Source organism: Phyllostomus discolor, chromosome 6 (genome assembly GCF_004126475.2).
Source record: "Phyllostomus discolor isolate MPI-MPIP mPhyDis1 chromosome 6, mPhyDis1.pri.v3, whole genome shotgun sequence".
In the NCBI taxonomy this organism is placed as follows: domain Eukaryota; kingdom Metazoa; phylum Chordata; class Mammalia; order Chiroptera; family Phyllostomidae; genus Phyllostomus; species Phyllostomus discolor.
The window spans coordinates 121,730,815-121,747,396 of NC_040908.2; the positions used below are offsets into that span (position 1 = coordinate 121,730,815).

Below are 16,582 nucleotides of genomic sequence, written 5' to 3' on the forward strand. Positions count from 1 at the left end.
TTTTCCCTGGATTCCAACCCCCTCACCTACACTTTTCTTCTACTTATAAAAAGGGTTGGTTTAAAATGGAATTTAAGATGGGCTATTAGGGTACAAACTTACCATCTTCTCGGATCCTTGACCTTCTGGATAAAGCTCCATAAAGATTCGATCCCTGTCTCTGCTGATTGGGTCTGGTAGGTGACAGGCAGCACAAATGCTGGCTTTTCCATTTACAAAAGTGGTTCTTTCCTCCTGAAGGTGATCGACAATCATGAACTTTATTGACCCCTATGTTAAGCAGGATAGACAGCAAACCAAGGCAGAAAGCAGGAGGGAGACATGTCTCACTCATTAATTCAGCAGTCCTGAGCAGCCTGGTCCAGTACGATTGAGACAGAACAGTGAGAAGGTAAGAAAATGTCTTGGCAAGGGTACTAGGGAAACTGAGTCAGGTAGTTGAACACAATGGCCAAGCAATTTACAACTAGGTGCAAACAGTCACCAGAGTGGAATGCAGCAAGTGCCTGGTGGGGGTGGGAGGGAGCAAAACTTGGAAGACAAGGGCCTCGCTCCCAGGGTAACATCTTCTACTCTGGTCTTTCCTCCCTGGAGATAGCTTCTAGGCTTCAGTTGTGTTCCAGCTCCAGGTCTAGAAAAGCAGCAAAACCAGGTGGGCAACGCCAGAACCAACTGCAATGACTAGAGACACCCTGCCCTGCCACTGACCAATCAGTGGAGACTGTATCAGGTGTGGAATGAGGTCCAGAACCTGGAGTGCAGCCTGAGAAACCCTCAAACCCCCACTACCCTGGCAGTGGGAAGGGGAAGCCAAGCAGGGCCATTGAGGGTTACTTTGCATATCTAAAGAACTTGGCCAGTGTTTAAGTAATGCTAACACTCAGAGCCAGGGAGATCCACCCAAGTCCAATCTGTGATGCTGCCAGGAGGCAGTCCCCTGGCTACAGTGCCTCCAGTGAGAGCAGGAAGCTGGTTCCCCTACATCACGGGGCCAAGCTTGCCCAAACTAAGAATGGCAACTGAGAAAGGCAGAAGTGACCAGAGTACTGGCAGGTGTAACCCTTTGTGGGAGGAGTCGGAAATGGGGTTATGGAGGTGGAGTAGGGCGAGGATTTAAACTCAAGCGTGGGGCAACCATGTTCTGAGCTACCTGTGTATCTTAACCATGCGATTGAGAAGAAGGCTCTTTTGACCTTGTGGCTGGGGAGTGGTCTTGGCCACATAGTTTGAAAAGATGCAGAAGGCCCCCCACCAGCCTACCGTGAGAAGGGCCCATGTGGTTTGGGGATAAGAGCAGGAGCCTATCCAAGCACAGACAAGTGGGAGAAGCCTAATGGGAATCTGCCTCACTGAGCTGCAGACTTCTATCTCCTTCCTGAGAGACGGTACTTCTGACTGCCTAGTTTGGCAAGGGGAGGCAGAACTGTGTGTGTTTAGAGGTTTTTAATTTTAAGGGATTTGGAACCAAAAAAAGAATTTTGCCATTATTATGAACATGTATATCTTTTGAATAAATAGTTCCTATCCTCCTCAGAAGACTCTGGCATTGGGAGTCATGTGTTTTGTTTTGTTTTGTTTTGGGGTTTGTTTGTTTGTTTTTTTTTTTGGCAGTGGGCAAAACCCCCAGGGTTTCTGTTATAAGACCATGACCCTTAAAGGGCACATCTGGATCACTCATGAATATTCTACTACACTCTCCCTGAGACCTCCCCTGAGGTTCCCACCTGCAAGAGAGAGATAAAAGCCTCAAGAAAAAGGACACAGTGTGAGACACGCTCGATCTCCCTCTGGGGAGCAGACCACGCCATTCCCTTTCCCTTCTTCTTCTCTCACTTCTTTTCCCACAGGCAGGTGTCTCCTGAACTCCAAGGCAATGTGCAGCTGGAAGCTTGTCCCAGGCTAATCCTCTGACCTTTCACAAGGTCCCCTTTTCTCTGACTTCCCAGTGAGCTAAGGTGGCCCAGCCTAGGCTCTCTTGTTGCTTCTTCTCTGCTAGGACTTTCCTTCTTTCATTGTCCCCAGTTTTAATAAATGTATCCTCCTAGTCACCTGGACTCGTGTTGTGAAATCTTCCCTACACATAGTCAGGAGCCCACACACTACAACTGGCTCTAGGCAGACCCACTCAGGGACTGGCCCCTGTCTGATAACAAGATGGCCAGGTGTTCTGAAAGATCACAAGTAAATCCATGATAGCTCAGGAAGAAGAAGCCCTTGAAATTCTGTAAGTATGCTTTCCACTATCTGAGAAACAAAGCCTAAAACTGTATATAAACCCCAAGGTCTGGAGAGGGGTGGAGGAGGGGAAAACCTAGAAGCTGGCTATAAGCATAAACCCCTAAAATCTCAATAGTTGGGGCACTCAGACTAGCTGGGTGCCTGCTTGCAACTTAGTGTTCAAGTATATTTCTTGTTTTTCTTTCTTTTTTAAAAAATTTATTTTTAAAGAGAGGAGAAGGGAGGGAGAAAGAGAGGGAAACATCAATGTATAGTCGCCTCTTGCACGCCCCCGACTGGGGACCCGGCCCACAACCCAAGCATGTGCCCCAACTGAGAACCAAACCAACAACCCTTTGGTTGGCAGGCCAGCACTCAATCCACTGAACCACACCAGCCAGGGCTCGAGTATATTTCTGAAGTAACCTTGCTATCTTGTTTCTGCTATACGTGTTGCTCCTGCCTGCATTCATCTCTTGCGAGTGAGACAAGAACTGGGGTGGGGGGAGTCCCCTAATCCAGGTCCCCCAAGTAACACCTGTATGCCAGATTATAACTGGCAAATTAGTTAACATTTGTTGTAGCCAATTATGTGCAGAATGATGGACTCTACCCTGTCAGGAGTGTCAGTTTCTGTAACAGGGTGCAGCCAAGAAGGGAGCCCCAAATAGGGATTTGTAGTGGGGTCCAAAAGTGCTTGGAGATAATTGGCCCCGCACCACAGGGCCACACCTGCCTGGAATGCTGAAAGAGCTATGGACAATTGTGGGAGGAGCCAGAAATGAGGCTGCAGAGGAAGATTGGCACTGGGATTTAAACCCAGGCATGACAGCCATTTGGGGTCTTTTTGAGGCCATGCGTCTTTTTGAGGACCACATGGCTTTGGAAGTGCTCCCTTTTTGCCACATGGATGGTGCTGGGAGCCTGAATCACGGACTTCTACTTCTTTCCTGAGATACGGTACCCCAGACCAGGCAGAGGGAGAAGGAAGGACTGTGTGTGTTTCTGGGTATCCTAAAGAACTTTAGTCTGTATAACTTTTAAATAATAATTCCTTTCCTTTTCACCAGTCTCTGGTATTGAGAGATGTCTTTCCTTTGGCAGCCGGCAAAGCAAACCTAGAATGGGCGAGGAACCCCCAGAGAAAAAGGGGGGTTTTCTGTATCGTTCAGCCCCACCCCACCCCGGGTCTGTTCTGTAATAGTTTTACTGCCAACACTTCACCGCCCCCTTCCCTGTGGTATATTCCCCTCCCTTGCTTCTTCCTTTTTTTTTTTTTACCCCAGTGTGTGGTTGTCTCTCATGCGCTCCCTACTGGAGACCTGGCTGGCAACCCAGGCATGTGCCCAGACAGGGAATTGAATCAGCAACCCTTTGGTTCACAGGCTGGCACTCAGTCCACTGAGCCACATCAGCCAGAGCATCCTTGCTTCTTCTGTTTTTCCTTGACAGTGAATTACAAAACTTCAGTGCCTTAACTGTAAAATTGGAAAATAATAGAACTTACCTCTAAGGTTAATATGAGGACTAAATGACTAAACATGTGAAGTGCTTAGAATAATGAGTGCCTGATACACAGTATGGACAGGATACTAACCCTGACAAGCTCAGGGGAGGCCTGTGTGGCAGCCTTACAAGCTCAGAGACCTAAAGTGACCACATAGGATGGTCTGAATTTAAAACTTTCTAACTAAAACAGGTCAAAGCAGGTAGTCAAGTGTGAGGGTGGTATTTTTCCCCTAACAAAGCTCAATCTTCACCTTACCTGAACCTGTCTGTTGTCTTTTTGTACCTACAGTAGCATACCTGATAACATAACTGTGGAATCGCACAGCAGTTTCTTCTTTTTCCGGACCCCTCAGGGCACAACCACAGCACCAGAGCAGAGACCACAGACCCCTCAATGTTACAGTATCATGTCAGGTGTGAACTGTTAACTGTCCCGTGCCTGCCTATGGAATAGAAGTATGTGTCTATTCCTTTTACTTTGCATCCAGTCCCAGAGGTTTCCCCACTCTGCTTTCTCCCACCTCCCTAATCTACCATCAGTGGATTTCATGTGACCCCGTACGATTTCCCCTCTGATTCTGATGTATAAAGTAAGTGGTAAAACCACCACTTTCCACAGCATTTTCTCAATTGCTGGAGACTTTGCTTCCCAACACTGTCATCAGTTTGGCTCAAATAAACTCATAAAATTCTTACAAGTTTGGACGTTTCTTGCATTGACAACAGTAAGCATCCAATACATTAGAGCTATACTGTTATTACTGTGTCAAAAAAATTTTCTTTATAGTTTATGCCTTTTGGTCAAATTCATAAATACTTCCCCAATCAAGAGGAAGCTATTATTAAAGTGAATTAACAGGGCTTAGTGGGGTGGTGTAGGGAGAAGGATTTCTCTATATAACACCTCATGGCCCTTGTATTTCTGGCTCAGCCAATCAGGGGGCCATGAGGACATTTGTGAGCAGTATAAGACATGGACTTCCTCCACAGTGAAATGTCAGCATCACACCTAAGTCCTTGGGGGAATTTCTTGGGCAAATAATGCAACCTGTAGAAATATCTAGTCACAGAAGAGCATGGTGTGATTATAAATGGTTTATTTCTTTAGATTATAACATCCATCACAATGAAATTGCATTCTAAAGACCGTCACTGCTTATAATGCATAAAAGCTTTGCTTTTTAATCACACAGAAGTATCAAGAAAACAGGGACTTATCTCAAGTAGTAAATTTAGGTCAGAAAGCACCCTTTCATGGTCAGACCCAGTAGATCTGTTAGGCGTCTTGGGAGACACGATCAGTAGTGTAAGCCATACCCCATCCAGCATCCCTCCCTCTCTGGGGCCCCACTCAGAACCAGGCCCCAGGCAGGGGAGAGTTACAGCTCAGCAGGGAGGAGCAGCAGGCCTAGGAGACTGAGCAGCAGCAGACCGAATGCTGGACTTTCTTTCATTCCTGCAGTGGAAGGAAGAGAAGGAAAGGTTTCTTTGGGGTTTTTAAGACTTTAAAACATTTCAAGCTTTACCCAGGGACCAAAACACCAAGAGGGTGGGCTCTAGGGGTTCCTTGGACACGGCCAGCAATTAGACTCCTTTGCCTTACAGAGAGAGAGTGGACTGTGAGGACACATCCTGTTGGGTCTCTGATTTTAAGGTCACCTTGAGTGGACTGAGCTCCCAGGCCTATGGCCTCCTGAGCCCCTTCCATTGACACTCCCCATGCCCCTGTGCTCCCAGCTACAGGTGCCTCAATAAGACAGGCTTCTCCACCTGGGGCCTCAGCTCCCTGGCTACTGTGCTCTTTGTCCACCTAGGACTATGTTTCTGGGTCTGGACCTCACAGGCGTTCATCTTTGCAGCCACACACATACTCTGTTCTCCACCAGCCAGTGTTAACTGCAGTCGTCTCTCTGGGTGGCATCTTGTTCCTCCCTTGGGGTTCTCAGCTCGGCCTGCCTGAGGTGGGCAGCAGCTGTCCTCTGCTGCATTGTTCACCTGGCTACCCTGTTTTTACTAGGCTTGATCCAAATTCAAAATTTCTGTATGTAAAAGCTCAGAGTTCCTGAGAATCACTGGCTGTGGCCCTACTTCTGCCCCAAATATTTCTCTTGTTTCCAGCACCCTTTCAGAGCATAAAGGCTAATTTGGTTGAAGCTGGCTGGACACTCAGTTCCTCTGCCGCTCAGATCCACTTCTGGCTGGGCCCTGGCATCTCAACAAAACTTAACCTCAGCTACAAATGCAGGAGCCCTGATTCAAGCCAGGCATTAATGACAGGGTCTGGGTGCAGAGGGCACAGGAAGACAAAGTGTCTGGCATTAAAGAGATCACCAGAGTATAGACAAACTATTATCATAGAGAGGGTGAGGGTATGTCTTATACTAGATTCTCTATGGGAGAAAAAAGATGGTATTTGCTCAGCAATGTCTATGTGCCAGGCAACAAAAAAAGAACTTTTGGAATTCTCTCGGACATAATACTGAAATAATGTTATTTGTATCCTTATTTTACAAATGAGGCAATTGAGACACAGATTACTCAGGTAAATTTTCCAAATTCTCAGAACTAGTGGTAGGTGAGCCTGGATTAACACTGAGGTCGTCTGACCCAGAACTGGTGGCATGAAGTGTAGTGTTATATTGAATTTTGCCAAAAGTATCAAAGAAGGCTTATGATTAGAAGTGATATTGAGCTGGGTCTTGAAAGATAATTACTTTACCAAATTGATAGTGTCTTAGATTGAATGAAATAGAGCACACAGACAGAGCCTCAGGCCTGAAGGAATGATAGATGTAAATGCACCGAAACCTGAGAGCCAGGACACCTTGGGAAAGGTGAGTAAAGTGGAGGCAGCTCCTGATGGCACTTTCTCACCCACCACAGGGATGGACAGGTCATAGCCTTTCTCCATTGCTATTTCCAGCCATTACTGATATGCCTTCACTGAGGTGTGTGTTCTCTGCTTTTACCATCTCTAGCCTTCATCAGTCTAGGCATCATCCCCGTGCATGTGTTTAATGGGATCCATTTGTACAAAGCCTTTCAGCTCTTTGATCTCCTCAGCTCCAACCCTATTCACCTGCTCTGCAATCTAGCCAATGGCTTCAGTGGAAATGCCCTTCAACCATTTCAGATCCTGTAAACTACCCACACTGGAAACCTCAAGGTCCACCATCTGATTTTCTAGCCACAGTCCCATTGCCCCTGCTTTCCCTCTGTTTCTCCTAGAACAAACACCTCATAGAGAAAGACAGTGCCCTGACCTTTCTTGATCACCATTGTGACCTGCCCAGTTCAGGTGCCCTCACCTCCTGGCAGGATTCCTGCAATGGCCACACTGTTCTGCCTGGACCAGGTCTCCCAACTTCCCTAAACCTTCCCTATAGCTCCGCACATATCAGTAGCTTCCTTAATTCATTTTGTCTGGTGCCCACCTGTTCCTTCTGACGTTTTTACACAGCAGGGAATTTGAGAGCATGGCTGCACTAGAAACTACCTGAGCTTCTCTTTGTTCCAGGATATCAGCCCTATGGTTTTAGGAACCTAATGCTCTTCAGCAGTTAATTGAAGGCCCCATTGTTCTCTGCCCTGTGGCTTCTGGTAGCACAGTGCCCCCTCTTCTATTTCACAAAGGCCCCACCACTCCCACCTGGAAGAGAGTCCCAGACTCACCTGAGCTGTAGGTGCAATTGTAGTTGCTTGCATTTTTCTGGGGGTTGTCAAGTGAAACTTCCTCATATGTTTCATTTATTTTATTTACGGAGACTCGCTCAAATACCTCATAGCCTGGAATTAGCACTTCATTTTCACTTGGCTGGAAAGCAAAGGCTTTAATAGGCACACCCAAGCAGGTCCGGATTGTGAACAGTGTCCCTTTCCCATTTTCAATGTACCCTTTAGCTACATTTATGTCTGTAGATGATGAGGCAAATTGGCCAAAACGTACTTTTCCTTCATTGTATTGACACTTTATTTTAATACCTCTATAAACTGTACGGCAATCGTTTGTCTTCAGAAGCTGAAGAGCTCTTGTCAAATAATAGTGGAATGCTTTAAACTGAAAGTTTTTGGGGTATTGACGGAATTCTCTCACAGCTTTGTTAAAGTCTGTTGCAATTTTCCCAGTATAGGCCACTAGAGCTGTTCCCTCGAAATCACTGAGTTGTTTTGAAGGGTCTGCATGCAACTTTATTTCCTTCCATCTTCTCTGTGCACCTTCCCACTCTTCTTTAAATTCTTTATTCACTTCCAGTTCTTTTTCTAACAGCTGGGGTGCTTTTTTATCCATTAGTTCAGTACACCCCTTATACTGATCATCAAATGCATTGTAAGCCATGTCTAGTTTACAAGAATTACTTCGCCCTGACAGGCCGGCCATCACCTGCAAAGAAGAGAGAGTGTCCCTTGACCCATTCACATGTCCTGGATGCTGCCCAGAGCCCGCACTATGGACTTCCTGCTCAGTGTGAGATTTGACATGTTCCTGTCACAGGACTCATATATGATACACACATTAGACAGTCTTATTATACTATGAACAGTGTAAAAACTAGGTTTTTAAACATATACTAGGTTTAAAAACATAGTATACTAGTGTATACTATGAGAAAACTAGGCTTTGTAACTCTGATTTGTTTCCTGGTATTTAAAAAAATCTTTTCACTTATATTGTCTCTAACCGGCTTTAGTCTCAGACTCCAGTGTGGGAACTCTACAGTTTCAAAGGTGTGAGGGGAAACCAAGATCAACAGGATGTGGGTGGGAGAGTGTGATATACATTACCCATTGTGGTAACCACTGGCTTAAGATTAAAAACCAAGCTGCTGTGGCTAGAAGAGAGGTCATCTCCAAGTTCAAAAGTAACTGCAAACAAATATAAGATAATGAAAGTGAGGTGTGAACATCAGTCTCACTGTGTGTGTGCTGGTAACTTCAAACCCAGAGGTGCAGGCTCCTATGACACTGCTTTCTGCACAGCCACCCAGGATTTCTGTCTGGACCCTACACGCTGACCGCTGGCCTTCAGCAGGGAGCTGGTAAGACAATGACTAATACAGGTCAGAGGCAGAGGTACAGGACACTCAAATGGCCAGTGAGAAAAACAGATCACATTTTGTCAAATTCTTCACAGCCCCTGACATTTTATTCCCCCTTAGAGAAATACAATCAGTCCTTTCACAAATGCTGTTGTTGTTGTTGTTTTCCAAAAAAGTTCTTCTCAAAGTTTTGTTAACCTGGATCTCAAACTGAAGTCAATCCTTCCGAACACCTCTCAACACTGTCAATTTTCACTATGACCAGGGAGAGCTACAATGCCCAGGAGCTTTCGGGGTTTCTTGTTTGGAAGAAGATGTAGAAGTTGGAGTGGGGAGGTGGCCTGAAGATCTAGGCTTGAGGAACCACAGGAAGGGAGAGCGCCCTTTTCCACAGGGACCTTGTGCGGCACAGGCACCAATGGTACTGCCTCCGGATCTAGGGTTATAAATTGCACAATCTACAATTAAGTTCTTAAATTTAAGAAGGATGAAGAGGTGGCATTTCTGTCCCTCAATATGTTTTCCTTTTTGCCATGTCTGACTGCACCTCCCTACCTGGAATATTTCTGACACCGAACTGACTTTGTGGCTTTGGCTCTTGACATAACCCCCACTACAGCGATCACCCCAGGCTTCAGATCCTCTCCCAGTCCCATCCAAACACCAGCCTCTTCTCGGAGCCCTTCCTGGTCCATGCATTCAGAGACCCTTCCCCTTCAGAGATCAGAACTGAGTTATCAGGTACCTGATTTCCTGCAGATCCTTTGTGATTCCGTCCTGGTCCGTCTCTGACAAAAGTGCCTAAGAGGCAGTGCTCTGGCCTTTTTATTTTGGGGAGAGATGTACTTTCAGTTTCAGATCAGATTTGAAAAAAATGGAGGGTAGTTTTTAAACTTCCCCCACAAAAACCTGTCCTTGGATGTTTATAGCAGCTTTATTTATAATAGACATAACTTTATTTATAATTCATTTATAATAGATATAACAACAAAGATGTCCTTCAATAGGTAAATGAAGGAATATATCCAGGGAATGAAATATATTATTCAGCACTAAAAAAAAGAAAAGAAAAGCGCTATCGAGTCATGAAAGATGTGGAGGAAGTTTAAAAGCCTATGACTGATGAAAGAAGCCAATGTGAAGAGTGCTGTATGATATTCTGGAAAAGAAAAAGTGTGAGGACAGTAAAGAGATGAGTGTTTGTTAGAGGTAGGGGTTGTGGGAGGAGAGTTGAATAGGCAGGACACAGAGGATTTTTAGGACAATGAAACAATTTTCTGTGATACTAAATGAAGAATGCATGTCATTATACATTTGTCCAAACCCTTAAAATGTGCAACACCAAGAGAAAACCCGAATGTAAACTATGGACTTTGGGTGATAATGCTGTGCCAATGTAGGTACATCAGTTGTAACCAATGTTCTGCTCTAGTGGGGAATGTTGATAACGGGAACAGCTGTGCAGGTGTGCAGACAGGGAGTATATGGCAATCTCTGTATTTTCTTCTTAATTTTGCTGGGAATTGAAAAAAGCTCTATAAAATGAAAGACTTTTAAAAATTCTTTGTTTCAAGTGAGACAGACTCTTGTTCAAATTCATAGTTTGAATCAGAAATACATCAGAGTCACAAGTATAAATTATTATTTTATGAATGGATGAGGAAGAGGAAAGGTCTATCCTTCTTCTATGAATTAACAAAGATCCCAGAGAGACACTGATATCCAATTCAACACGAGGCACATAAATTTAACAAGCAACTGCAAGGCTTGTCCTCAGTGGACTTGCACTGCTCTGGCACTACCAGCTGTTCACAGTGGCCGGCCGTCCTGACTGGCCAGTGCACATGCCTTATGAGATACTGATCATTTAAATAACACTCATGAATACATGCAATTATGATCAGAACTTTCTAAGATTAATAATCGTGTTTCACAGGAATTATTGTCATTCTCTGAAATCCATATGTCATCTTTTCTTTAAGATTTTATTTTTTTTTTAAGAGAGAGGGGAAAGGAGGGAGAAATAGGGAGAGAAACATTGATATGAGAGACACATTGGTTGTCTGCATTTCACACAGCCCCAACCAGAAGGGTTCTGTCCTTCAACCCAGGTGTATACCCTGACTGGGAATTGAACCTGAGACCTTTTGGTTCACAGGCTGGTGCTCAACCCACTGAAACCATACCAGCCAGGGCTGAAATCTGTATGTCTTTGAAAAACTCATTTGTTAAACAGTATACAGAAGAGAATGATTTTAGTTAAATAACAAAAAAAAAAAAACAAGTCTCTTCACAGTATAAGAGAGTAAGCAGAGAGTTTTATGAATGGTTTCAGTTAAATATGGAAAGGCAAGTCTCTTCACAGGATAAGACAGGAAGACACATAATTTTGTGAATGCTCCCAGCCTTTTCAAAACCGACTTCATGACACAGAACAACATCTGCTTTTCTGCAGCTATAGGGAAGAAGGAACATTTTTCTCCTTACTTTTCTGAGGTTTGTTTCAGTAGTAATTATCACTAGAAAAGCCAGCCTTTTCAAGAACTGAGTATTAGAATTGCAACTTAGCTCCCAAAGTAAAGGACAGACCCAAGAACACTGAAACTTATAGTATAGAAAAGGAAAAGACAAAGGAGACTTTTTAATTCTTGCAATGTTAGGCATGTAATCTTTTGTTTCTACAGTATTGATAAACAGGTTGCTTCTGATTCTTCTCTTATAGAAAACATCTCAATGAAAATACTTGTATATTTGCATTTATGAGAACTTTTTCCTACAGAATGAGTTTATAGGAGTATCAAAGATAGGTCAAGTTATTTTGTACTGAAAATGTTGGTGTATAATACTACGTTGCCTTCCACAAAAGTTGTTCCAATCTGTCTACTTCAGTGTATGTTTCCTTACATTTGGCCGGTACTGAGTACTGCGAAAATTATTAAATTTAGAACATCTGGGTTGAAGGGAAGTGTCATTGTTGTTTTATTTTGTTCCTATTTGCTAATTGGTCGTTAGACTTCAGGCATGTCAGGATCCAGGAACACAAACATCACCCTCAGTGTGTTCTTTCTCTCTCTTGGTTTTGTGTCGTTTTGCATATGGGTTTTGCTTTTTCCTGCCACAAAAGGGCTTTTTCCCAATGATCTTAGCACATGAGCAGTGGCAGCTCCAGATAACACTGACACTGCTTGGTGTCCCAACCTTAACCCTAACCCGAAACCTTAACCCTGGACAGTAGATGGTAATTCTAATCTGAAGGAAGAAATGAGGAGTACTAAAAATGGTAAACATGTAAGTTAACATGTAAATACATTTTCTCATTTTTTAGCATTTCTACAAGTTACAAGATTGTATAAAGCAGTAATTACAACACTGTACTGCTGGGTGTTAATGGAGGTGATGGATATCAATTCTGGCTCAGGGACCAGCTGCGTCAGCAGGAATTGACACTCTTTCACTAATAGCAGCTGCAAAAACCTCTGATGGACTAGTCTTCACAGAGATGATCCAAAGTGCTGTAACAATGGTGTTCAAAGAAACTACTTCTTGTAGCCTCTGATTCCTAGTCCTAACTCAGCTGTGTGGATCTCAACTTCTCTTTTCTAGAGAGAGCTAGAGGAGAAAGATCGGGTCAAAGGGTGACTTCTCCACATGGGATAGTCACATTGGGCCCACACATGACCAGGGCTCAGGTATTTTGGAAGATCCTTTGCATCACCCTTCACTCCCACTGCTCTTGTCCTTTACAGAAGAATCTGTCTCTAGTCTTAGTCCCTCAAAGCTATTCAATCAGAAGAGAGTGCCTCATTAGTCTTTGGCTTATTTTCCTGAAAACTTAGTCTTAGAGATAAGGGTTTATCATTAGCTTAACATACATAATCACAGATAAAAGCTTAGAAAATGCTCTCTACCTTAAGGAATTCATTGGTTTGCCTGGGAGGGGCCCTCTTTAGTGTTTTGCTTGTCACCTGGTTGATGTTCAATATGTATTTGTTTCATCAGTGACTATTGGTCTGGAGATGCCTAAATGACCCCTCTTAATGGTCAGGATTCATTCTAGAGGCTGGAGTTGGACTTATGCAGATGACCTTAAGTAAACTGTAGAGAAATTGAGCGATAGTCAGAGTCTCTTGCCAAAGATTTGGAAGAGAGAAAAGACAGTTACTGGAAACCTCTCATACTTATTCTCTCTAACCTTGGCTCTGAAATGATTAAAAAAAAAAAAAAAAGAAACTACACAAAGTGTTTATAGAGTGTTATTCATAACAGTGAAAAAATCAGGAGCAGCATGAATGTCTAAAGCCAGAGGAATAGTTAGTGGTAAAATGATGACTATGCAAAATAATAATAATAATAATATACTTGGAGAAAAATGAAGAGTATAAGGAAGCATGAGGAAATAAAAATAGTTTCTAGTTTAGGTTGCTTGGCCTCAAGGGTGAAGTTAAATTATTTTCTTCTTTATGATGTTATAAAAACTACCAAGAGCTTAGCCTTTATCTCTTTCCTAAACTTGTACAAAGTTTGTGACAGCCAGCCAGCAAACCTTAACTACATCCCTGGCTGGGTGGCTCGGTTGAAAGGAGCATTGTCCTGTGCAAGAGGTTTCGGGGTCTATTCTTGGGCAGGGCATGTACCTAGGTTTCAGGTTTGATCCTGTGTTGGGTCTCGTACAGGAGGCAACTGCTCAGTGTCTCTCACATTGATGTCTCTCTCTCTCTCTCTCTTCCTCTCTCTCTAAAAGCAATAAATCAATAAACATATCCTCCATGAAGATTAAAGAAAAAATTCTTAATTTCAGAATAGCAGCCAACACAAGCAGGGTGTTTGGGCTCCTTTGAAGTTTGGCTGCATGTGGGTGGAACAACATTTCTTCTGACCTCTTCCTCTCCTTTTCCAACTTCATTCTTAGCATGAAGTGAAATTACAGTTAATGTTTCTACGCCACAAACAGGAATATTATCTTGTTCTCCATCCAGAGTGTGCTCTGGTCAAACTTTGGGCAGCCAACAGGAGCATTCCCTCCATGCTCTGACTAATGGGCATGCTCATGCTCGATGTGCATTTAAAAAGAAGTTCCAATGTCATAACGAGATGCTTACTTGAAAGTGAAGAGAGTAGGATATACATTTTTGTGTACCAAACTGTGGGGGGGGGGGGGGCTCTGCCTGCAGCGCTCCCTGGCTGCCACGGATAAGAATAAGTCTACCAAGACATGATCTGCTTGGGGAGAAAAGGTGACCAATCTCTCAAAGAAGGTCCAAGAGCCTTTTCCTCAATGGGCTTTTATTGGGTTCATTTTGCACAGGAATACAGGTAAAAGTCATCAACCACTGTCAGGCAATAAGGATCAAACAATAGATAACATTTAAAGAACTATGAGAACTTATTCTGAGTGAGGATCTATTAGCTAAAGGGCTACAAAACTCTGGGAAACAAACTGATTTCCTGCTCGGACCTTTATCATTTAATTGAGAGCATTCTAAACAAAGCAGGTTTCACAGGATTTTACACACTCTTTCTTATGCCTGATTCCCCAGGGAACCTGCCCTTTCCAGCACAGGGCTGCACCACCCTCTGTCATTGTTTCAGGCTTAAGTCAGGTGGGGGAAGTAAGGCAGCCAAGAGATTAGGAGGCCTTTCAAAGACTGAATGAGGACTCAGGCTACGTCAAAGCTGAGGAGCCGAGGTCCATCACCCCCTTTTGCTATAGCCCCCCAAGTCCTTCCCTGGTGGCCCCTATGATCATGCCTGTCTTAGGTTGTTCTCCCTTGAGGAATTTTACCCATCATTGGCTAACTGACCAAGCATTGGGGGCCAGAGAGGGTGAAGTAAAAGGGGCAGAGGCGGTGCCCCTACCAGGGAGATAAACTTTGTCTCCTTAGTGACTTGTGTCCCCAAGGTCGCTCACTCAGCCTTAGCCATGGGGGTTTACAGCTTCTGAAACCAGGCAGAGCAGTTCCCAACACCAAACTGCTTGATAATAATAATAGTTAGTAGCACCTGTCACTTACCTGGTGCCCTTCTAATTGCTTTACATGTATCACCTCATCTGATCCTCACACCCCTTAAAGGGTAGGGGCAGTTTTTGCTCCCATTTTCACATGCTAAAACAGAGGAACTGAGAAGGTAAGGGGATGGGGGCTTGTCCATTGTCACACAATCAATACATGGATGTGGGGGCCAGAGTTTAAACCCAGGTTGTCTGGTTCCAGAATCCATACTTGTAACCAAAAACACTTAGGATGAGGCCCATGAAAATTCTGTGGTTACCTCTGTGAGTTAAGGTTTTGTTTTTTATCCTTGTGTTACAACCCTCAGTCTTCTGGCCATTAGTGCCAAGTTCTTTTCCCAAGTTCTAGGCCTTTTCATTCCAACAGACATTGTCCCCTGACTCACTGCTCTACTAACTGCTATGCCGTCTTTAACTCTTACCTAAATGTCCCTTCCCCTGAAGGCACCCTTGGGTTCTTACACAAAACTGGCTTCTTCAGTAATGTCACAACTCCCTGTCTGTGACTCCCTGTCTGCTTTCTTCTAGCATTGTACACCACTGCACTTAATCATTTCTAGAATAAGTGGTTTCAGCACCTGTCTTCCTGATACCCCTTCCTCCTCTGCCATAGGCTCCATGAGAGCAGGTCTGGGTCTGTCTTTTTCACCTGAAGATGCCCAGACAGTGCTTGGCCCACAGGAGATGCATGAAAGGGTCTTATTGTATAGCAGACTGGCAAAGCAGAGAGGTTGGAGGAGGCACAGCCTGGGGGTCCCTCTCTGTGTGTTCTACCATGGATGCAGTGAAGGTGCTGGAATCAGACAGATAGCCCCGAATTAAAATAATTAAGGGAGGGAAGTTAAGATGTGATGCACAGCATGTAACGCAGTGGGATAGAGAGATTAAGATGGGCATCTTGGTGTCAAAAAAACTCAGTTTGTCTTGAGAAATCCTGGATCTACCTCTTGCCAACTATATGACCTTGGGCAAATCACTTAACTTCTTGATGTCTTATGAACATCTGTATATAGAACTTACATCTCTGTCTCCAGAAAGTTGTGTAGATGTAGTGACAGTACATGTGATGCCAATAGCACAGTGCTTTGTACACACAAATGCTTAATAAAATGCTGCTGTGTTGGTTCTCTAGGCAAGACACTGTCATATGTCATTGCATATAACCCTTTCCATGTCACCAGGAGAGAATTATCACTGTACCTCATTTTTTGGATAAGGCAGCCCTGCTGAATGCCTATCCACCAGCTTTCCCCCCTTTTCCTCACTGTAAGAATATAGGTTTTATTTGGGTATTCACCATTCCATATTCAGGAAAGTGGTCCTTCTCTCTTGATTCAGGGTATAAATTCCACACTAGCAATGCTGAGTCCCAGAAAACCTGTCAGTCCTGGGAAGACTGGGATGGTTGGTCATGCTAATAGTCACTGACACCTGGGGAGAAGACTCACACAGGGCTGTCAAGTGGAGATGGGGGTGCACCTGGTAAAATTTTTCCTTGCTAAGGATAAATGGTAAGACATACATACACAAGAGGACATGCCTTTCTTTGCTGGACATCTTTGCCTCTGTGGTGGGCCTGGACCAGCTGCAGCCATCCAGTGCCCCTGAGAGGAGAGGACAACATGCTGAATGAAGATGGCAGGGTGGACACATGAAGGAGACCTGGGTCCCTGAGGACATGGGGATCCCAGAAGTACTCAGCTCAGGAGTCCTTGTGTGTTGCCAGTAATATCTACAGCTTTCTGGTGGCTGCAGCCAGAAGCATCCTGATGCAAAATGGTCCCCAGCTGGAAAGAGGCAGAGCTGGGTG

General features: G+C 44.2%; 1 protein-coding gene across 1 annotated transcript; it reads right to left on the reverse strand.

Annotated features, from left to right (window-relative positions):
* Positions 1–5,052: 5,052 nt before the first annotated feature.
* LOC114498648 (T-cell ecto-ADP-ribosyltransferase 2-like) lies at positions 5,053–8,814 on the reverse strand. Its single transcript, XM_028514720.2, has 3 exons — positions 8,509–8,814; positions 7,399–8,107; positions 5,053–5,182 (listed from the first exon to the last, which is right to left on the reverse strand). The coding sequence occupies exons 1-3, from the start codon at positions 8,569–8,571 to the stop codon at positions 5,106–5,108; spliced, it is 849 nt and encodes a 282-aa protein (XP_028370521.1). The 5' UTR covers positions 8,572–8,814; the 3' UTR covers positions 5,053–5,105.
* Positions 8,815–16,582: the final 7,768 nt, after the last annotated feature.

Coding starts and splice junctions, on each gene's coding strand:
- LOC114498648 (XM_028514720.2), bottom strand. CDS start 8,571: ATGACCTCTCTTCTAGCCACAGCAGCTTGGTTTTTAATCTTAAGCCAG. Junction 8,108..8,508: donor GCCAGTGGTTACCACAATGG/GTAATGTATATC, acceptor TCTTCTTTGCAG/GTGATGGCCGGCCTGTCAGG. Junction 5,183..7,398: donor CAATTGCACCTACAGCTCAG/GTGAGTCTGGGA, acceptor CTTCCACTGCAG/GAATGAAAGAAAGTCCAGCA.